The sequence below is a fragment of the Anolis sagrei genome, chromosome 8 (assembly GCF_037176765.1).
Source record: "Anolis sagrei isolate rAnoSag1 chromosome 8, rAnoSag1.mat, whole genome shotgun sequence".
Lineage (NCBI taxonomy): Eukaryota > Metazoa > Chordata > Lepidosauria > Squamata > Dactyloidae > Anolis > Anolis sagrei.
The window spans coordinates 20,526,759-20,550,624 of NC_090028.1; the positions used below are offsets into that span (position 1 = coordinate 20,526,759).

At 44.6% G+C, this 23,866-nt stretch overlaps 1 protein-coding gene across 1 annotated transcript in view; it reads left to right on the top strand.

Moving 5' to 3' along the window:
- Positions 1-206: 206 nt before the first annotated feature.
- Positions 207-23,866, top strand: part of BEAN1 (brain expressed associated with NEDD4 1) — a 62,278-nt gene continuing 38,618 nt past the window's right edge. The window contains exons 1-3 of the mRNA XM_060788376.2: positions 207-343; positions 12,758-12,832; positions 17,368-17,502. Coding sequence (XP_060644359.2) covers positions 313-343; positions 12,758-12,832; positions 17,368-17,502 — 241 coding nt within the window. The 5' untranslated portion in view covers positions 207-312. The remainder of the gene's footprint in view (positions 344-12,757; positions 12,833-17,367; positions 17,503-23,866) is intronic.

The window sequence follows — 23,866 nt, forward strand, 5'->3', positions numbered from 1 at the left end:
AAATGGTCTTGACCACAAGCCAGGAACAAAAACCGTGTTTGCATTAGAGTCTAATCCAAAACAGGAATGCACTGAGAGGAAATGGAGCCAAGGCATCCCAGAAGAAGGGCGGGGCCTTATCCCCTTTTCGGTTGCCATGGTAACACCATCCCTGGTCCTTCCTGCGGGGAAGACTTTAGAGGGGGGAACGTGGACGCTCAGGGGAGGAGCCTCTCGGAAGCCACGCCCCCTCCGCCTCCTGGCTGATGCTGATGCTGATGCTGCTTCTCAGTCTGCTCCAGGGAAGCCAGGGAGGAGCGCCTCTGGCCGCGGATGGAGAGGAGGGCCTCCTGGATGTGCTCAGGTGAGGAGGGAGTAGGGAGGGAGGGAGGGAGGGCAATGCCTGGGGAAGCCCCAGCCTCCCTCTTGGGCAATCCTGCCTTGCCCCACAGAGGCTCCCTCTCGCGACGCCTTGGGAGCGTGGGAATGCGCGTGCACGTGGACACCCACCCACCCCATTGTCCCCTGCGCCTGTCTGTGCCTTCATCATATCATATTATATTATATTATATTATATATTATATTATATATATTATATTATATTATATCATATTATATTATATCATATTATATTATATCATTATTATTATGTTATATTATGAATTATACTCTGATTATTATGTTTTATTATAATATATTATCATTTTGTGATCATCTTATTCCATTATGATTATTATATTATATTATTATCTATGATTTTATTATTATGATTATGATCCATTATGATTATTATATTTTATTATTATACTAGCTTGGGGACCCGGCGCTGCCCGGGTTATTTGAGAAAGGAATTGTGTATAAAGGTTGGTCTGTATCAGTTATTTATATGGCTCGCAGTGGTCTCAGGAAGAGTTAGTGAAGGGACTGCGAATCCCATCATCTGTGGTCCATCCTCCTCCAAACTGCAGCATGATGGAGAGTGGGTCATGGGGGTCTGTGTGCCAAGTTTGATCTTTATTGGTCATTGTTGGGGGCCGCAGTGGTCTGTGGGAACTGAAGGGTTTGAAAGTACTATAAATCCCATCATGCATTGTGGGCCCTCCCCCAAACCTCACCAGGATGTAAAAGGGGTCGTGGGGGTTATGTGTGCCAAGTTTGGTGTTGTTCAGTCATTGGATGAGGGTCGCAGCAGTCTCGGAAAGCGAGTGGAGGTACTTCAGGTCCCATCATCCATGGTCTGCCCCCCTCCAAACTATAGTAGGATGTAGAGTGGGTCACAGGGGCTCGGTGTGCCAAGTTTGGTCTTCATCGGCCCTTGTTGGGGGCCACAGTGGTCCCTGGGAACCAAACTGTTTGAAAGTATTACAAATCCCATAATACATGGTCCACCGTCCCCAAACCGTACCCGGACGTAAAGGGATTCATGGGGGTTAGGTGTGCCAAGTTTGGTCCAGTTGTGTCACCTGTGTTGGTCACAGTGGCTTGTGAAAGTGGCAGCCAGTCAGAAAGCGGCCACATTCACTTCCGTCCTTCCTCCCTTCCGCCCTCTGCATACATACATACAAACATTCATTTTTAATATAGATATAGATTACTAGCCATCCCCTGCCACGCGTTGCTGTAGCCCACATGGGGGTTCTGTGTGGGAGGTTTGGCCCAATTCTATCGTTGGTGGAGTTCAGAATGGAAAGCCTTCAACAATACATTGAGTTCAGAAGGCTCTGTGATTGTAGGTGAACTATAAATCCCAGCAACTACAACTCCCAAATGTCAAGATTCTATTTCCCCCAAACTCCACCAGTGTTCACATTTGGGCATATTGAATATTCGTGTAGAGTTTGGTCCAGATCCATCATCCTTGAGTCCACAGTGATCTCTGGATGTAGGTAAACTACAACTCCAAAATTAAAGGACGCTGCCCACCAAACCCTTCCAGTATTTTCTGTTAGTCATGGAAGAACTGGGTGCCAAGTTTGGTTCAATTCCATCGTTGGTGGGGTTCAGAACGCTCTTTGATTGTAGGTGAACTATAAATCCCAGCAACTACAACTCCCAAATGACAAAATCAATTTTTTTGAGTGAAGGACACACATTGGGTTGTTAGGCGTCTTGTGTCCAAATTTGGTGTCAATTCATCCAGGGGTTTTTGAGTTCTGTTAATCCCACAAACGAACATTACATTTTTATTTATGTAGATTATTATTATATTATCTATGATTTTGTGATTATATTATTCCATTATGATTATTATATTTTATTAATATATTATGATTTTGTGATTTTCTTATTCTATTATTATTATATTATTATATTATAATGATTTTGTGATTATACTATTCAATTATGATATTATTATTATTATTATTATTATTATTATTATTATTATTAGCGGTCCCCTGTCACACGTTGCTGTGGCCCATTGTGGTGATCTGGAAAATAAAGTAATGAGAAAGTGTTGGTTTCTAATATATATAATTTCTTTATGCTTGTGGGTAAACACTATTTCTTGTTGTTACTTTGTCAGTGTTGATGTGGAGATTGTTTGGTTTGCCTACTCTGGGATATGCAACATATCATAGTCCTTCTTTGAGGGTCCCTTTCAAATCTATGATACTATATCTGTGTGTGTGTGAATCATATATATCGATCTATATCTATGGCTGGATGGCTCTTTGTCAGGAGGACTCTGATTACATTTTCTTGCCCTGGTGAAGGGAGTTGGACTGAATGGCCTTCAGTATTTTCTGTTGGTCAGGGGGGTTCTGTGTGGGAAGTTTCCCCCATTTCTGTCGTTTGTGGGTTTCAGAATGCTCTTTGATTGTCGGTGAACTATAAATTCCAATAAATAAAACTCCCAAATATCAAGATCTATTTTCCCCAAACTCCATCTGTGTTCATATTTGGGTATATGGGATATTTGTGCCAGTTTGGTCCAGATCCTTCATTGTTTGAGTCCACAGTGGGTGTAGGTGAACTACAAGTCCCAAATTCAAGATCAGTGCCCACCAAACCCTTCCAATATTTTCTGTTGTTCATGGGAGTCCTGTGTGCCACATTTGGTTCAATTCTATCATTGGTGGAGTTCAGAATGCTCTTTGATTGTAGGTGAACTATAAATCCCAGCAACTACAACTTCCAAATGACAAAATCTCCAGGGTCATGTGGCCAGCATGACTGCATGGAGTGGTATTGCCTTCCCACAGAAGCAGTACCTATTGATCTACTCACATTTGCATGTTTCCGAACTGGCAGAAGCTGGGTCTAACAGCAGGAGCTCACCCCACTTCCCGGATTTGAACTGCCAACTTTTTGGTCGGCAAGTTCAGCGGCTCAGCCGTTAAACCCACTGCGCCACCAGTGGGCCCACTAGAGAGTTTATATATTCTCTTTTATTATTTTATATTTTATTATTATTATCATTATTATTATTATTATATATATAAAAATGTATTTGTACCCCTCTACCATCTCCCCAAGGGACTTGGTGCGGCTTACATGAGGCCAAACCCACAGTACATCAATAAACAAAAGCAATAACAAAACAATCAAAGCAATAAAATTAATAAAAATCACATAACAAAAATAAACAATAAATCAACAGTAACACAAAAGCATTTAAAACCAATGGCTGGGCCAAATGCAATAGATTAAAATTAAAAATAATGCTGGACATGGACAAGGTAGGATGATCTGCGCCAGGAGCTCGACAGGGGGAGTGTGTCCCTGTTGGTGCTGCTGGACTTCTCAGCGGCCTTCGATACCGTCGTCCACGGTATCCTTCTGGGACGCCTCGCGGGAATGGGTCTTGGAGGTACTGTTTTACAGTGGCTCCGCTCATTCCTCGAGGGCCGGTCTCAGAAAGTGTTACTGGGAGACTCCTGTTCAACCCCACAACCTTTGTCTTGTGGGGTTCCTCAGGGTTCAATACTGTCTCCCATGTTGTTTAACATCTACAAGAAGCCGCTGGGTGAGATCATCCGGAGTTTCGGAGTGCGATGTCATCTGTACGCGGATGATGTCAAACTCTGTCACTCCTTTCCACCTGCTACTAAGGAGGCTGTTGAGGTCCTGAACCGGTGCTTGGCCGCTGTGACGGTCTGGATGGGGGCGAACAAATTGAAATTGAATCCAGACAAGACAGAGGTACTCCTGGTCAGTCGCAAGGCCGAACAGGGTATAGGGTTAGAGCCTGTGTTGGACGGGGTCACACTCCCCCTGAAGACACAGGTTCGCAGTTTGGGTGTGATCCTGGACTCATCGTTGAGCCTGGAACCCCAGGTTTCAGCGGTGACCAGGGGAGCATTCGCTCAGTTAAAACTCGTGCGCCAACTGCGCCCGTACCTTGGGAAGTCTGACTTGGCCACGGTAGTCCACACTCTGGTTACATCCCGTTTAGACTACTGCAACGCTCTCTACGTGGGGTTGCCTTTGAAGACGGCCCGGAAGCTCCAATTAGTCCAACGCTCGGCAGCCATGATACTAACTGGAGCGGAGCGCAGGGAGCATACAACTCCTCTGCTGCACCAGCTCCACTGGCTGCCGATCTGCTACCGGGCTCAATTCAAAGTGCTGGCGCTGGCCTTTAAAGCCCTAAACGGTTCTGGCCCAACTTACCTATCCGAACGTATCTCAGCCTATCAGCCCACCAGAACCCTAAGATCTTCTGGGGGGGGGGGGGCTGCTCTCTATCCCGCCTGCTTCACAGGTGCGGCTGGCGGGGACGAGAGACAGGGCCTTTTCTGTGGTGGCCCCGCGGCTATGGAACGCCCTCCCCATGGAGGTAAGATCAGCCCCCTCATTGATGGTATTCCGGAAAAGACTAAAACCCTGGATGTTCGAGCAGGCGTTCGGTTAACTCAGTGCAATAAGTGTAATGATTGAAGGACTGGCAATTTGGACGACGAAACTGGATCGCGATTTTAGTCAAGAGATGAATTGGATGGTTTATTGATATATGTATTGTGGATTGTGTTTTTATGCTTTTAAACTGTATACTGTTGTTTGTTATAAGTTGTTGTAAACCGCGTTGAGTCGCCGGCCAGGCTGAGAAACGGCGGTATACAAGTATAGCAAATAAATAAATAAATAGGATATAACTGGGGTAGAATTTTCAAGGAGAGATGAAGGAATGCAATCAATCCCAAATCAATGGTAAAGTGCATTTTGAGGGCATATTGCTGAGAGTTTTCCTTATTCTGGGAAGGCACACTGGAACAACCACGTTTTCAGGCTCCTCCTAAAGACTGCCAGAGTTGGGGCATGTCTGATGTCCTTGGGAAGTGAGTTCCAGAGTCGGGGGGCCACCACCAAGAAGTCCCTCTCCCTCGCCCCACCATTCTCCCTACAGGGAAAATCACCACTCCTCCAAACCCATGCTCATAGTGTCCCCAGCCACCTAACCCTCATCCCCGTCGTGAAAGCAGACAACACACTGATTCCCATCAAACTTATTATTATACTTATGATTTTTATTTATGTTCTCCCTTTCTCCCTGTAAAGACTCAAAGCATCTAACAAACCCACAATCTAAGCATAGCCATTTAACACAAAATAAATACGAAAAAATAAAAAAAATGAAATAGTATCAGGTGGCTGGGTATAGAATTAAAATACAATAAATACAATTAAAATTGCATGTAAAACTCTGTTACACACACACCCAAAAAAGCACAATGGTTTAAACCCTTGTCACAGCAGGACTGCTGACTGATAGGTCAGCGGTTCGAATCCAGAGAGAGTGGATTGAGCTCCCTCTGTCAGCTCCAGCTCCCCATGTGGGGACATGAGTGAAACCTCCCAGAAGGATGGTAAAACATCAAACATCCAGACATCCCCTGGGCAACATCCTTTCAGACAACCAATTCCCTCACATTAGAAGCAACTTGCAATGATGTCCAAATCTGTCCAAATCAGATGATGTCCAAATCTGTCACTCCTTCCCACCTGTCACCAAGGAGGCTGTCCAGACCTTGAATCGGTGCTTGGCTGCTGCGTCGGACTGGATGAGAGCTAACAAATTGAAATTGAATCCAGACAAGACAGAGGTCCTACTGGTCAGTCGTAAGGCCAAACAGGGCATAGGGTTACAGCCTGTGTTAGATGGGGTTCCACTCCCCCTGAAGACGCAGGTTCACAGCTTGGGAGTGATCCTGGACTCATCGCTGAACCTGGAACCCCAGGTCTCAGCGGTGGCCGGGAGAGCTTTTGCACAATAAAAACTTGTGCGCCAGCTGCGCCCGTACCTTGGGAAGTCGGATCTGGCCACGGTGGTCCACACTCTTGTCACATCCCGATTGGATTACTGCAACGCACTCTACGTGGGGTTGCCTTTGAAGACTGTTCGGAAACTCCAACTAGTCCAGCGAGAGGCAGCCAGAGTACTTACAGGAGCGTCATACAGGGAGCATATTACCCCCCTGTTGTGTCAGCTCCACTGTCTGCCAATCCGAGCACAATTCAAAGTGCTGGTTTTGACCTACAAAACTCTATACGGTTCCGGCCCAGTGTATCTATCCAAACGGATCTCCCTCTATGTCCCACCTCGGAGTCTAAGATCTTCTGGGGAGGCCCTGCTCTTAACCCCGCCTCTATCACAAGTGAGGTTGGCGGGGACAAGGAGCAGGACCTTCTCGGTGGTGGCCCCTCACCTGTGGAATTCACTCCCCGGGGAAATTAGATCAGCGACATCCCTCCTTTCCTTCAGGAAAAAAATGAAGACATGGATTTGGGACCAGGCATTCAGACAATCGGGCAGATAAAGAAGGACTTCGACAATGGACAGGAATTGACAAAATGGAGTGGAATTATGGAACTCTGAAAGACGAACGCTGAGTTTGAGATTAGTTTTTATTGATTGTGTTATATACTGTTTTAACTGTGATAATTGTTTGATTGCTGAATACGTATGTGTATTCTATGTAGGCATCGAATTGTGCCTTTTTGTAAGCCGCCCTGAGTCCCCCCTCGGGGGTTGAGAAGGGCGCGGTAAAAGTACTCGAAATAAATAAATAAATAAATTTGTCAAGTTGCTCCTGACATGGAAAAAAAGTGTAACAGGACCTGAAGGAACTCAGGCTTTCGATAGAAAGTTCTTCATCCAGGTTAGCCCCAAAGGTGTTTCTAGATTCCTTTTTTACATACCCCATTTTGAAATGATGTCACAAGGAAGAGAGAGCAGGCTTGTTTTCTGCTGACCTAGAGACTAGTACTCAGAGCAATGAGTTCAAATGACAGGAAAGGAGATTCCACCTGAACACTAGGAAGAACTTCCTGGCTGTATGAGCCGTTCAACAGTGGAACTATCTGCCTCAGAGTGCAGTGGAGGCACATTCTTTGGAAGCTTTTAAACAGTGTCCAGATGGCCACCTGTTGGGAATGCTTTTATTGTGCTTTTCCTGCATGGCAGAAGGGGTTTGTACTTCATCCAGTACTGCCCTTGGGATCTCTTCCAACTCTGCCATTCTATGATTCTCTCGTTCCCTTTTACACAGACTGACACATATATTGTATTTGTGTGAGAGAGAAATATCATATTTACTCAAGTCTAATACTCACCTTTTTTTGGCTAAAGGACCTTGCCAAAACTGGGGTGCAAATTAGATTCGTGTCATACACGAATAATAGTGCTGATCTCCCAGTGGCGCAATAGGTTAAACCCTTGTGCCAGCAGGACAGCAGACCAAAAGGTCAGCAGATTAAATCTGGGGAGCAGGGTGAGCTCTCATCTGTCAGCTCCAGCTTCTCATGCGGGGCCATGAAAGAAGCCTCCCACAGGATGATAAAACATCTGGCCGTCCCCTGGGCAACATCCTTGCAGATGGCCAATTCTCTCACACCAGAAATGACTTGCAGTTTCTCAATTCGCTCCTGACATGAAAAAAAAAGTGCTGAGCCAAAGCAAAAGTGGAAGTTGCTTCAGGAGCTCCTCTTTGAGCGATGTCGTCTCTAACTGTCTAGGGCTCAATGTTATGCCATCCTGAGATTTGTAGTTTGGTGAGGCACCAGGTGTCGCAACTCAGGGTACTTTCCACCTTGCTCAAGACACCACCACACACCAAGGCTGTAGGTTTTGTAGTTTATTGAGAAAAAGCAAAATCAAAACAGAGAAATAAAGATGCAAACGTTCAATAGGCAAAACAGAGTCTTAAATGCAAAGGCAAAGTTCCCAAGATCCAAAGGCAAATAACATGAAGCATAATCCCTTTGTAATGGTCAAACAAGAGTCCATGGTAGACAGATGAAATCAGGATCAAAATCCAAGTCTGAAAGAAGCGAGAAGCATTCTGCAAAAGCCAAAGTAATTTCACAGAAGGGAAGGAGCAACATTGGACTGACAGAAAATGCCTGTCGGCTACATCATTCAATAAGTTTCCCTGACATGAAAGCATTGCGTTGACCTTTGGCTTCACGCTTGCTGGCAAGATGAGTGCTTCTGCGCACTCTTAATTGTAAACGATCCTGTCTACCCATTAATTCACTATTATCTTCAAGGCTGGACAACTCCTTATCTTGGCCCAGCTGGGCCTGATCACCCTGGGAACCAAAAGGAGTCAAAGGAGTCTCCACCTGCAGTTATGGAGTTTCACTATCTTTATCTAAAGGCACATTCCTTTCTCCGGGGAACAGACTTGCTGTTTCTTCTTCAGAAGCCACACTATCAGCCCCGTCTGGAACATGTGCAGAAATCTGAAACCCATCAGCCTTCTCGTCATCCTGCAGAAAGTCAGGCTCAGAAGGTCCATCATAAGGCCCAGACAGTTCAGACTCAGACTGAGCCACAACACCAGCATTCTTTGTCAAACTACAACCTCCAGGATTCCGTAGCATTGAGCCAAGGCAATTAAAGTGGATTCATTCTACAGCATGGATGCACCCCAATGTTTTCTTTTCCATCGTGGGAGGTTTTGTTGTTCTAACACAATTGCTTATAACAAAGGAATTATAAGCAGGCAGAATAAGTAATACACACCCTTTTTTGGCCAAATAATGAAGAGTGCACTATTTACCACTGTGCACTGCATTTGGCAGCAAATACCTTTTTATTTTTTGTTTCAGGGTTTTAAAAAGTGAAGTGCACTGCACCACCAGGCCCACTGGTGGTGCAGTGGGTTAAACCCCTGATCTGCCGAATTGCTGACCAAAAGGTCGGCAGTTCAAATCTGGGGTGAGCTCCCACTGTTAGGTCCAATTTCTGCCAAACCTAGCAGTTCGAAAACATGCAGATGTGAGTAGATCTATAGGTACTGCTTCTGCGGGAAGGTAACTGCGCTCCATGCAGTCATGCTGGCCACATGACCTTGGAGGTGACTACGGACAACGCTGGCTCTTCAGTTTAGAAATGAAGATGAGCACCACCACCTAGAGTCGCACATGGCTAGACTTAATGTCAAGGGGAAACCTTTACCTTATTAGTTGTTGTTGTTCATTCGTTCAGTCGTCTCCGACTCTTCGTGACCTCATGGACCAGCCCACGCCAGAGCTCCCTGTCGGCTGTCACCACCCCCAGCTCCTTCAAGGTCAGTCCAGTCACTTCAAGGATGCCATCCATCCATCTTGCCCTTGGTCGGCCCCTCTTCCTTTTACCTTCCACTTTCCCCAGCATAATTGTCTTCTCTAGGCTTTGCTGTCTCCTCATGATGTGGCCAAAGTACTTCAACTTTGTCTCTAGTATCCTTCCCTCCAATGAGCAAAAGCTGGGTTGCAGCTAAACATAAAAAAAACCAAGATTATGGCAACAAGAATGATTGACAACTGGGAAATAGAGGGAGAAACCGTGGAGGCCGTGACAGACTTTGTATTTCTAGGTGCAAAGATTACTGCAGATGCAGACTGTGGCCAGGAAATCAGAAGACGCTTACTTCTTGGGAGGAGAGCAATGTCCAGTCTTGATAAAATAGTAAAGAGTAGAGACATCACACTGGCAACAAAGATCCGCCTAGCCAAAGCCATGGTATTCCCTGTAGTAACCTACGGATGTGAGAGCTGGACCTTAGGGAAGGCTGAGCAAAGGAAGATCGATGCTTTTGAGCTGTGGTGTTGGAGGAAAGTTCTGAGAGTGCCTTGGACTGCGAGAAGATCCAACCAGTCCATCCTCCAGGAAATAAAGCCCGGCTGCTCACCTTATTAGATCGATGGTGAATTAGACTTAAGCCAATACAGGTAGCTATTTTCACTATTGGGTCCCTTGAAGTCTTGTCTCCTGTCCAGGAAGGGAAGAAGGGAAGGGAGAAGATGGAAAACATAGACACCTGGATTGCTGCAGGTGGTGTTTATAAATGCAAGCATGATGCAGTGCAGGTTTTTGGAGAGAATGGACTCTTTTGCATCACAACCTGGTCTGATTTAAACTGATTCACTGAAGGGGATATTCCACAGTAAACAGTAGGAATATGGTAGGTTGAACTGTAATGTTTAATGTTCCATACAGTTCAATAGGAGGGCAAAGTGGTTATTTAGGTTTAGATCTATCGATCCACTTTCATACCCTTTGGCCTGAGTGTTCTGACCAGAATAGACCCATTAAAACAATGGGATTGACTCGTGTGTTGACTCACAATTCAATAATGGCTCCAGTGGGAACAAAATATTCTGGCAAAAGCTTTGTTTGTGTGTGCCAGGGGCTAATGGTTTCAGAAAAAGAAATCGACACATTTGTAGGTTTTCCCATTGGTCCACAGTGGGAAAATAGCATTAAGATAGCCCTCCTGAACTGATCATTCAAAGTGCTAGCTTTAGCCAATAAAGCTCTAAATCAGTGTTTCTCAACCTTCCAGATGCCATGGCTGCCTAATACAATTCTTCATGTTGTGGTGACCCCCAACCATAAAATTATTTTTGTTGCTACTTCATAACTGTAATTTTGTGACTGTTATGAATCGTAATGTAAATATCTGACATGCAGGATGTATTTTCTTTCACTGGACCACATTTGACACAAATACCTGATACACCCAAATTTGAATACTGGTGGGGTTGGGGGGGATTGATTTTGTCATTTGGGAGTTGTAGTTCCTGGGATTTATAGTTTATCTACACACAAAGGACATTCTGAACTCCACCAATGATGGAATTGAACCAAACATTGCACACAGAAGTCCCATGACCAACCGAAAATACTGCAAGGGTTTGGTGGATATTGACCTTGAGTTTTGGAGTTGTAGTTCACCTACATCCAGAGAGCACTGTGGGCTCCAACAATGATGGCTCTCGACCAAACTTGGCACGAATACTCAATATGCCCAAGTGTGAACACTGGTGGGGTTGGGGGTAAACAGACTTGACATTTGAGAGTTGTAGTTGTTGGGATTTATAATTCACATACAAAGAGCATTCTGAACTACACCAATGATGGAATTGAACCAAACCTGACACACAGAACTCCCATGACCAGCATAAAATACTTCGGGCCATATAGCCCGGAAAAACCTACAACAACCCATAAAATACTTTGTTTTCTGATGGTCTTTGGTGACCCACAGGATGAGAAACACTGCCCTGAACAGTTCCGGCCCAGCTTACCTGTCCAAATGTATCTCCTCCTATGAACCACCTATGATATTAAGATAATTAGGGGAGGCCCTGCTCTCAGTCCCACCACTTTCACAGATGCATCTAATGGGAATGACAGATGGGGCCTTCTCAGTGGTGACCCCTTGGCTGTGGAACTCCCTCCCAGTGATATTAGAGCAGCTTCCTCTCTCCTGGCCTTCAGATGTAAAGTTAAAACCTGGCTCTGGGGTCAAGCTTTTGGTCCAGATCCATCATTGTTTGAGTCCACAGTGCTCTCTGAATGTAGGTGAACTACAACTCCCAAACTCAAGGTGAATGCCCACCATTTCTGTTGGTTATGGGAGTTCTGTGTGCCAAGTTCGGTTCAATTCCATCATTGATAGAGTTCAGAATGCTCTTTGATTGTAGGTGAACTATAAATACCAGCAACTACAACTCTCAAATGACAAAATCATAATGTTTTGAGTGATGATCACTCCTTGTGTTGTGAGACTTTTGTTGCCAAAATTTGGTGTGATTTCGTTCATTGGTTCTTTTGTTTTTAAGGTACTCATTATGCACAGAGCATATATATATGCAGAGAGAGAGAGAGAGAGTATTATTATAATGTTTATATGTTTTAATGTGCATTTTAACTCTAATTTTAAATTTTAACTTAAGTGTATTGTACTTAAATGTATGCCTTATGTAAAGTCGCCTTGATTCCCCTTCAGGGTAGAGAAAAGCAGGATATAAATAGATTAAATAAATAATAAATAAATAAATTACCAGGATTTTCCATTATTGGCTATGTTGGGCATGGCTGTTGGGAGTTGCAGTCCAACCGCATCTGGAGAGCCACATGAATCCCACCCCAATCTATAGTACTTTGCGGTGCCTCTCTGAGTTTTCAGGTAAGATGCTTTCTTACCTTGGGATGTAGGGGATTGATCTGGCAAACCGTTCAGGTGCCCCATTATGGGTATAAATCTCCCCCTCCTAGTGTACGCTTTAAGAGACTAGAACATTTGTTGGTACAAATTGCTTCCTGGAAAAGGAAGCTTTCCAGAACGTCGGGGAATAACTAGATTGTGTTTCTGCTCGCATGAAGCGAATGTTTAATGGATTCACAAAATCTGGCTAGTAAACTGAGTGGGTGTACTTTGACAGCGTCATGTACCATTCAATGGCATCTGCTGTGCAAACCAAAACATACTGTTATTAAGACTCCTTCTTCTTCTCTTTCTCTCTCCTTCCCTCCTTACTTTCCCTCTTCATTTGCCCATTTTAGTCTTTTGCATCCATCTCTCTCTCATGCCAGGGGCCGCCGTCCGTCTCGGAGCAGGCCACAACCACTCTAAGCCGTGTAAGTAAGCTACCAATGTTTCAAGAATTTGTTGTCATATCTGTGTTGGTATTTGCAACCCACCAAACTCAAGGTAGAACATTCTCTTGAAACCTCTGTGAAGCAAAATATTTTTGTTGTTATTTGCTATCAAGTCAGGCTCGAATTATGGTAGCCCTGTGAATAGAAGACCTTGAAGAGCCCCTCTCCTCAGGTCTTCCAAATTCAGGGCCATGAGTTACCATATATAAGTATAAGCAGAGTTTTTCAGCCCTTCTTTTTTGGCTGAAAAAGCCCCCTTCAGCTTATACTCAAGTCAAAGTTATTTATTATTTTGCTCAATTATTATTATTATTATTACATTTATTATTTTACTCTAGTTATTATTGTTATTATTACATTTATTATTTTACTCTGTTTATTATTACATTTATTATTTTACTCTATTATTATTACATTTCCATTTTTACACTATTTATTATTATTTTATTACATTTATTATTTTACTTTATTATTATTGGAAGGATACGTAAGCACATTTACATTGAAGAAGGTGAGATTAATAGTTTAAGCAGAGTTGGACAGTCTTATCTTAAATTACAGTTACATGTAAATATTCATAAACATTTAACATTTAACAAACCCGAGGCACCTACACACCGCTCCCAAATTCATATAAGCCTGTGGACTCCAAAGATATGCAAAACCAGAGCTGCCGATATTTAGGAATGCCTTTAGGGTCGCAACATTTTCTCCTGGACTAGCTGTATGGAGAATTGCACATTACGATCAATTGCACGCAATTGTATGGGCTTTCTGCTATCAAATCTAATACAACACCCTCAAGTTCGAGACACTGAAGAGCAAACATGATTCCGATTTCTCAGATCTGCTCTTTTATGGTGGCTTAGTCCAAGTTTCCCTTTCCTTGGCTTCAAAAGAAAGCCAATTTCAATTCTGCTACGGCTCTGGAGAAGAGGTAGATTTCAACCCTCAGAGACCATTTGCTGGCAAGTAATACTTTAGCTGGAAGACGAAGAGGCTGTTGTTTATATGATACAGCACAGCTTCCATTCTTGTTCTGGCTGGTTGTCTGGTCCTGGCAGCAGTGGGCACCCGAGCAACAGGATAATAATGGTAAGTTTGAGGCCAAGTGACAGCATCCCATAACAGCAGTGGCAGAAGCTCTCAAGCATCTCTACAGGTTGTCCAGCTTCCTGGGAGCCAGAGGAGAGAAGTAGAATTATAGAATCATAGAACAATAGTTGGAAGAGATCACACAGACGATCTAGTCCTGTATTCTTCAACCTGGGAATTGGAACCGGGGGGGGGGGGGGTGGTTCGCAAGGGGGTGTCATATAATTCTGGTGGTCTTAGGAACCCTTTTGACAGAACCCTTCACCAACACCTTTTTGATGTTGGTGAAGTACAACTCCCAGAATTAAAAAACAGCCACCACCCCCCAACCCCACCAATCTTCAATGTTGGCCATGTAGGTAGTGTGCCAAGTTTGGCGCAGATCCATTGTGGGCTGGGTTTAGAGTGCTCTTTGACTATAGTTAACTATAAATCCCAGCAACTACAACTCCCAAATGCCAAGGTCTGTTTTCCCCAAAGTTCACCAGTGTTCACATTTGGGCATGTTGAGTATTTGTGCCAAGTTTGGTCCAGATCCATTATTATTTGAGTCCACAGTGCTCTCTGCATGTAGGTCAACTACATCTCCCAAACTCAAGGTCAATGCCTACCAAACCCTTCCAGTATTTTCTCTGGGTCGTGGGAGTTCTGTGTGCCAAGTTTGGTTCAATCCCATTGTTGGTGGAGTTCAGAATGCTCTATGATTGTAGGTTGACTATAAATCCTAGCAACTACAACTCCCAAATGTCAAGGTCTATTTTCCCCAAAGTCCACCAGTGTTCACATTTGGGCATGTTGAATATTTGTGCCAAGTTTGGTCCAGATCCATCATTGTTTGAGACTACAGTGCTCTCTGGATGTAGGTCAACTACATCTCCCAAACTCAAGGTCAATGCCCACCAAACCCTTCCAGTATTTTCAGTTGGTCATGGGAGTTCTGTGTGCCAAGTTTGGTTCAATCCCATTGTTGTTGGAGTTCAGAATGCTCTATCATTGTAGGTTGACTATAAATCCCAGCAACTACAACTCCCAAAAGTCAAGGTCTATTTTCCCCCAAGTCCACCAGTGTTCACATTTGGGCACATTGAGTATTTGTGCCAAGTTTGGTCCAGATCCATCATTGTTTGAGACCACAGTGCTCTCTGGATATAGGTGAATTACAACTCCCAAACTCAAGGTCAATGCCCACCAAACCCTTCCAGTATTTTCTCTTGGTCATGGGAGTTCTGTGTGCCAAGTTTGGTTCAGTTCCATCTTTGGTGGAGTTCAGAATGCTCTATGATTGTAGGTTGACTATAAATCCCAGAAACTACAACTCCCAAATAACAAAATCAATCCCCCTCCAACCGCACCAGTATTCAGATTTGGGCGTAATGGGTATTTTTGCCAAATTTGGTCCAGTGATTGAAAATACACCCTGCATATCAGATATTTACATTACAATTCATGACAGTAGCAAAATTACAGTTATGAAGTAGCAATGAAAATAATGTTACAGTTGAGGGTCACCACAACATGAGGAACTGTATTAGGAAAATTGAGGACCACTGATCTAGTCCAACCCCATTCTGCCATGCGTGAAAAGCACAATCAAAGCACTCCTGACAGATGGCCATCCAGCCTGTGTTTAAAAACCTCCAAAGAAGTAGCCAATACTAGACTTCGAGGCGGAGAATTCTACTTTTGAACAGCTCTTAAGGTCAGGATGTTCTTACTAATGTTCAGGTAGAATCTCCTTTCTTATCATTTGAACCCATTGGTCTGTGTCCTAGTCTCCACGGCTGCAGAAAACAAGCCTTCCTTATGACATCCTTTCAAATATTTAAACATGGTGATCGTGTTTCCTTTCAACCTTCTCTTCTGCAGGCAAAACATACCCAGCTCTTTAAGCGGCTCCAAGAGGGACCTTTGATCATTTTAGTTGCAATGGATACTCTGGCTTTGACCGAGTATCCAGTGCCAAAGTCAGGCAAGGATTGGGAACAGTGAGGAGATGGAAGCAGTAGCAGAGGGGAGGTGGGGACCAGCCTAAGCAAGGAGGGGTGGAACACCTCTCTTCAATGACTTATGAGTAAACTGCTTACTCACGATTTATTTATTTATTGTGTCAGGAGCACACCAGACAGTTGTATTTCATTTTTTTAACAAACAAAGGAACGAAGAAACAAAACACAGAGTTTGCAAACTTAGTAGTTGATTAAATGTCCTTTGACCAGTAGCTGGCCATTTGGAGTGCTTCTGGTGTTGCTGCAAGAAGGTCCTCCATTGTGCATGTGGCAGGGCTCAGGTTGCATTGCAGCAGGTGGTCAGTGGTTTGTTCGTCTCCACACTCGCATGTCGTGGATTCCACTTTGTGGCCCCATTTCTTAAGGTTGGCTCTGCATCTCATGGTGCCAGAGTGCAGTCTGTTCAGCGCCTTCCAAGTCGCCCAGTCCTCTGTGTGCCCAGGGGGGAGTCTCTCATTTGGTATCAACCATTGGTTGAGGTTCTGGGTTTGAGCCTGCCACTTTTGGACTCCCGCTTGTTGAGGTGTTCCAGCGAGTGTCTCTGTAGATCTTAGAAACTATTTCTTGATTTAGGTCGTTGACATGCTGGCTGATACCCAAACAGAGGATGGGCTAGAGATATCACTGCCTTGGTCCTTTCACTATTGGTTGCTACTTCCCGGTGGATGTCAGGTGGTGCAATACCAGCTGAACGGTGTAATTGCTCCGGTATTGTAGGGCGCAGACACCCCGTGATAATGCGGCATGTCTCATTAAGAGCCACATCCACTGTTTTAGTGTGGTGAGATGTGTTCTACACTGGGTGTGCATACTCAACAGCAGAGTAGCATAGCGCAAGGGCAGATGTCTTCACTGTGTCTGGTTGTGATCCCCAGGTTGTGCCAGTCAACTTTTGTATGATATTGTTTCTAGTGCCCACTTTTTGTTTGATGTTCAGGCAGTGCTTCTTGTAGGTCAGAGCACGGTCCAGAGTGACTCCCAGATATTTGGGTGCGCTGCAATGCTCCAGTGGGATTCGTTCCCAGGTAATCCTCAGAGCTCGGGATGCTTTTCTGTTCTTAAGGTGAAAAGCACACACCTTTCAAAGTGCTTTCTCACAAGTAAACAAAAACAAGCACTTCTCCAGCAGGAGTCTGCCAAGGAGATCCTTGCAGCAGTGATCCCAAGCAGAAAAGATAGCAAATCACGTTAGAGGAGAAGAGATAAAAACGGTGCTGATTCAGATTTGGGGTGTGGACAGCAATACCATTTCAGTGTAGGATATGTGGTGCTAACACAGTGAATCCAGGGCTGAATAATCTTGATTACAGCTGGGCTGTTTTGATGGTGTAAATAAGATCCTATTTAGTCGTTTCTTTATTCCACGGTGTCTTTTCCTGTGTGCTTTGGCTCACTGTGCTCTCCCACCCACAGATGAAAAGACCGCCCTGCCTTGCAAAAAAGAACAACTTCAGTGTGGCAATGGACCCTGCTTGATGAACTGGCTGCGTTGCCGCTACAAGAAGGACTGTGGCAAAGACAATGTGTCGATCACAGTGGCATGTTCAGGTGAGCAATTCTTTGGGTGGTTTAGTGCAGGGGTATCAAATTCATTTTAAATTCAGAATGCTCTATGGCATTCATAACCTTTTTGCAAAGAAAAAATGATGTCATATCTTTTTGGCAAATGTGAATCTCCATGAATATCTCGAGACTGCCTTTTGAAAACCACTAGTCAAGGAAAGGCATGACCTAGTTATTTATTTATTTATTTATTTATTTACGGCGCTTATATGCCGACCTTCTCACCCCGAAGGGGACTCAGAGCGGCTTACAATATGTATTTTCATACAATATATTATATTAACAAAGTACAATATCAGTATATATTACTATATTGCACTATACCATTATATTGTAATATTATTAGTAATATTACATGTAATTAAATATATAATCTATATATATAATAAAGAAGAGTGTTTGTATCGGACAGAGGAAGGGCGGCGGGCGGTGTATGTGGCAGCGTTCTGATTGGCTGCCGCTGTGGTGCTGGATGATGGGACTTGCAGTAACCTCACTCACTTTCTGAGACCACTGAGACCCTCACCAATGACTAATCAAGACCAAACTTGGCACACAGAGCCCCCATGACCCACCCTACATCCTGGTGCTGTTTGAAGGATGGACGATGGATGATGGGACTTGCAGTACGTTCACTCACTTCCTGAAACCATAGCGACACTCATTCAAAAACCAATAAAGACCAAACTTGGAACATAGAGCCCCCATGGCCAACTCAACATTCTGGTGAGGTTTGGGGAGTACAGACTATGGATGATGGGACTTCAAGTACCTCCACTCACTTCCCAAGACCTCTGCAACACTCATCTAATGACCGATCAAGTCCAAACTTGGCATACAAAACCCCCATGACTAACTTTCCATCCTGGTGCAGTTTGGAGTGGGAAGGACCACAGATAATGGGACTCACAGTAACTTCACTAACTTTCTGAGACAACTGTGAGTCATATAAATAACTGATAAAGACCAACCTTGATACATAATTCCTTTCTCAAAAAACCCGGGCAGCGCCGGGTCCCCAAGCTAGTATATAATAAAGAAGAGTGTTTGTATCGGACAGAGGAAGGGCGGCGGGCGTTGTATGTGGCAGCGTTCTGATTGGCTGCCGCTGTGGTGCTATTTGCATATGGTCTCTGATTGGTCAGCTTCAATAGGAGCCCCTGGTGGAGAAGAGGGTTCATGGCAGAAACGGTGCATGACAGAAGGAAATTTGCATATGGTCTCTGATTGGCCAGCCTCAAATCCAACATTCCGAGATGAGAAAGAGAGGAAAGGAAAGGCCAAAGGGGGCGGGGTCAGAACACTCCCAATACAGACCGAAATAGGCACACAGAGCCCCCATCACCCACTCCACATCCTACTGCAGTTTGGAGGACTATGAACCATGGATGATGGGACTTGCAGTACCACCACTCACATTCTGAGACCGCTGTTAACCTTATCCAATGACTGATCAGGACCAAACTTCGCACTGAGACCTCTCATGACCCACTTTATGTCCTGGTGTGGTTTGGCTGGGGATGGACCATGGATTATGGGACTTGCAGTACCATTGCTCATTCTTCAGACCACTGCAACCCTCATCCAATTACCAAAAAATACCAAACTTGGCACACTGAGTCTCCATGACGCACTCTACATCCAGGTGCAGTTTGAAGGAGGATGCACCATGGACGATGGGACTTGCAATACCTGCACTCCCTTCCTAAGACCATTATAACAGCCAACAATGATGGATCAGGACCACAATTTACACAGAGACCCAGCATGACCCACTCTACATCCTGGTGCGGTTTGGAAGAATTTGACAATGGATGATGGGACTTGCAGTCACTTCACTCACTTCCTGAGACCACTGAGACCCTCACCAATGACTCATCAATACTAAACTTGGCACATGGAGCTCCAATGACCCACTCTACATCCTGGTGCACTTTGGAGGAGGACAGACCATGGATGATGGGACTTCAAGTACCTCCACTCCCCAAGACTGCTGCAGAACTCATCTAATGACCAATCAAGACCAAAGTTGGCACACAGAGCCCCCATGACCCACTCTACATCCTGCTGCAGTTTTGGAGAAGGGTGGACCATGGATGATGGAACTTCCAGTACCTTCACTCGCATTCTGAGACCTCTGCAAACCTCATCCAATGACGGATCAAGACCAAACTTGGCACATAGACCTCTCGACCCACGTTACGTCCTGGTGTTGTTTGGAAAACTTTGGAGATGGATGATGGGACTTGCAGTCACTTCATTCACTTCCTGAGACCACTGAGACCCTCGCCAATGACTCATCAAGACTAAACTTGGCACATGGAGCTTCAATGACCCACTCTACATCCTGGAGCAGTTTGGAGGACGACAGACCATGGATGATGGGACTTCAAGTACCTACACTACCCAAGACTGCTGCAAAACTCATCTAATGACCAATCAAGACCAAAGTTGGCACACAGAGCCCCCATGACCCACTCTACATCCTGCTGCAGTTTTGGAGAAGGGTGGACCATGGATGATGGAACTTCCAGTACCTTCACTCACTTTCTGAGACCTCTGCAAAACCTCATCCAATGACGGATCAACACCAAACTTGGCACATAGACCTCTCATGACCCACTTTACGTCCTGGTGTTATTTGGAAAACTTTGGAGATGGATGATGGGACTTGCAGTACCTTTGCTCACTTCCTGAGACCACTGAGACCCTCGCCAATGACTAATCAAGACTAAACTTGGCACATGGAGCTCCAATGACCCACTCTACATCCTGGTGCAGTTTGGAGGTGGACAGACCATGGATGATGGGACTTCAAGTACCTCCACTCCCTTCCAAAGATTGCTGCAACCCTCTTCTAATGACCAATCAATACCACACTTGGCACACAGAGCCCCCATGATCCACTCTACATCCTGCTGCAATTTGAAAGGGGATGGACTTTGGATGATGGGACTTGCAATACCTTCACTCACTTACTGACACCACTGCCACCCTCATCTAATGACTGATAAAGACCAAACTTGGCATACAGAGCCCCCATGACCCACTCTATATCCTGCTGCTGTTTGTAGGAGGATGGCCCATGGATGATGGGACTTCAAGTACCTTCACTCACTTCCTGAAAATAATGCAGCCGTTATCCAATGACCAATAAAGACCAAACTTGGCATACAGAACCACCATTACCCACTTTCTCTAATAACCCGGGCAACGCCGGGTCCCCAAGCTAGTTATAATTATAATATTGAATTATTATTACTAGTATTATATTGTATTACATTATAATATTATAAATATTATACGTATATACAATATACTATATTATATTATTAGTAAAGACAAGATGGCAGTGTCTTCTGCTCCCCTCTGTCTTCCCTCTGGCCAGAGCAGTCAATTGGTGCCAGAAGGGGGAGGGGCCTCTGAAGTGATGATATAGGCAGAAGATGGCAGTGTCTTCTGCTCCCCTCTGTCTTCTCTCTGGTCAGAGCAGTCGTTGGTGCCAGAAGGGGGAGGGGCCTCTGAAGTGATGATATAGGCAGAAGACAAGATGGCAGTGTCTTCTCTGTCTTCTCTCTGGCCAGAGCAGTCAATTGGTGCCAGAAGGGGGAGGGGCCAGTTAGAAGTCAACCCTTTGAAAAAGCGATGTTCACAAGCATTCATGTAATGGCACACAGGTAACTCTTCTGTTAAACTGATAAGCCATGTCTTTGAACTGCCATGGACAAAGACATGCCACTGCACAAAAAACATATATTTATTTATTTATTTACTCTATTTGTATACCGCCTTTCTCAGCCAATTGGTGACTCAAGGCGGTTTCCAACAAATCAGTATACATAAAACGTAATAAATGAAAAACATTAAACAGTATAAAACATCATAAAAGCAATAAAAGCAACATCATCAGCATTGATCTAATCTCCCTAGGGAGGGTGTTCCATAGCCGAGGGCCACCACTGAGAAGGCCCTGTCTCTCGTCCCTGCCAAACGTGCTTGTGACAAAGGCGGGACCAAGAGCAGGGCCTCTCCAGATGATCTTAAAGTCCTCAGTGGTTCGTAAGGGGAGATACGTTCAGACAGGTAAGTTGGGCCAGAACCGTTTAGGGCTTTATAGGCCAAAATCAGCACTTTGAATTGGGCCTGGGAGCAAATTGGTAGCCAGTGGAGCTGGCGCAACAAAGGGGTTGTATGCTCCCTGAGCGCCGCTCCTGTTAACAACCTGGCTGCCATTCGTTGGACTAGTTGAAGTTTCCAGACCATCTTCAAAGGCAACCCCACGTAGAGAGCGTTGCAGTAGTCTATACGGGATGTAACCAGAGCTTGGACTACCGTGGCCAAGTCAGACTTCCCAAGGTACAGGCGCAGCTGGCGCACAAGTTTTAACTGTGCAAATGCTCCCCTGGTCACCGCCGAGACTTGAGGTTCAAGGCTCAGCGATGAGTCCAGGATCACTCCCAAGCTGCGAACCTGCGTCTTCAGGGGGAATGTAACCCCATCCAACACAGGCTGTAACCCTATACCCTGTTCGGCCTTGCGACTGACCAGGAGTACCTCTGTCTTGTCTGAATTTAAAATGTTTAGTCACTATCTTGACTATCTTGATAGTGACTAAACTGGGAGTTGTGATACAGCCTTCCAGATATGGCTGTATCACAACTCCCATCAGCTGTAGTTATGATGTCTAATGGCGAGGAATACAGGAGTTGTAGTTTAGCATCTGGAGAGTGACAAAAAAGGGCCTGGAGTGACAGATTTGGCCTGAGATCTTGAATTTGACACATGTGGTTTAATGAAATTGTTTGTGGCTCATCATATTTTAGCCATTACCTCTATCTAGCTATCTTATTTATTTATTTATCTTTCTTTCCTTCCATACAAACCTGGCCCAGAATCATGATAGGCAACTAGGCTACTTTTACACACAGGAATGCAGTAGTTTTACACACAGGAGTGCACTTTCTTAGCTGTTGTCAAAATGTGACCATAAGTCCAATCATTTGCTTTACAAGCACACATGCAGCACTCACATTGGTTTGTCAGCCAATCGGCGACTCAAGGCGGTTTCCAACAAATCAGTATACATAAAACATAATATAGATAAAACATTAAATATATGAAACATCACCAAAGCAGTAAAAACGTCATCAGCGTCTCATTATTATCAAGCATTGTCCAGTTCCATTGTCAGGTCATTCGATTTCCTATATTAGCTACTTTGTATTTGTGAACGCTTGCTCAAACAGCCACATTTTAACTTGCCTCCGAAACATTAAGAGGGAGGGAGCAGATTTGATCTCGCTAGGGAGAGCGTTCTCATAGCCAAGGGGTCACTACTGAGAAGGCCCTGTCTCTCGTCCCTGCCAAACGTACTTGTGACGAAGGCAGGACTGAGAGCAGGGCCTCCCCAGATGATCTTAAAGTCCTCAGTGCTTCGTAAGAGGAGATATGTTCGGACAGGTAAGTTGGGCCAGAACCATTTAGTTGTTCTATATCTCAGGATCTGATCCCAGATTATCCGGCAGTGTAGATTCATATAATCCAGTTCAAAGCAGATAATCTGGGATCAAATCCTGGGATATAGGGCAGTGTAAATCCAGAAGGTTAAAGCACTAAGCTGCTGAATTTGCTGACCAAAAGGTTGGTGGCTCGAATCCAGGGAGCAGGGTGAGCTCCCGCTGTTAGTCCCAGCTTCTGCCAACCTAGCAGTTCAAAAACATGCAAATGTGAGAAGATCAATAGGTACTGCTTCTGCGGGAAGGTAACAGCACTCCATGCAGTCCCACTGGACACATGACTTTGGAGATGTCTACGGACAACGCCAGCTCTTTGGCTTAGAAATGGAGATAGCACCAACCCCCAGAGTTGGACACAACTGAACTTAATGTCAAGGGGAAACCTTTACTTTAGATCCAGCCTAACATATCATGTAACACGCTGACATTTCTTTTTGCTTTGTTAAACATGACCAGGATATTGGTCATAGTTTCAGGTGGAGTGGGCAAATTTATGCACCCATTCAGTTCCATAGAAGGAGAGAGCGATTGCAAATGGTCAGGAGATATAAGGAGTATTCTGTGACAATCTAATTAAAGCGGAATGCAAAGCAAGCACAGTAACTGTTAGCAACCCTAGTAATTGACTATTGTGCCCTAGTAATTGACTATTATGTTATTACATAATTACACTATCTTTTGGAGAAAAAATACCGTATATACGGTATGTTGTTGTTCATTCGTTCAGTCGTCTCCGACTCTTCGTGACCTCATGGACCAGCCCACGCCAGAGCTCCCTGTCGGCCGTCACCACCCCCAGCTCCTTCAAGGTCAGTCCAGTCACTTCAAGGATG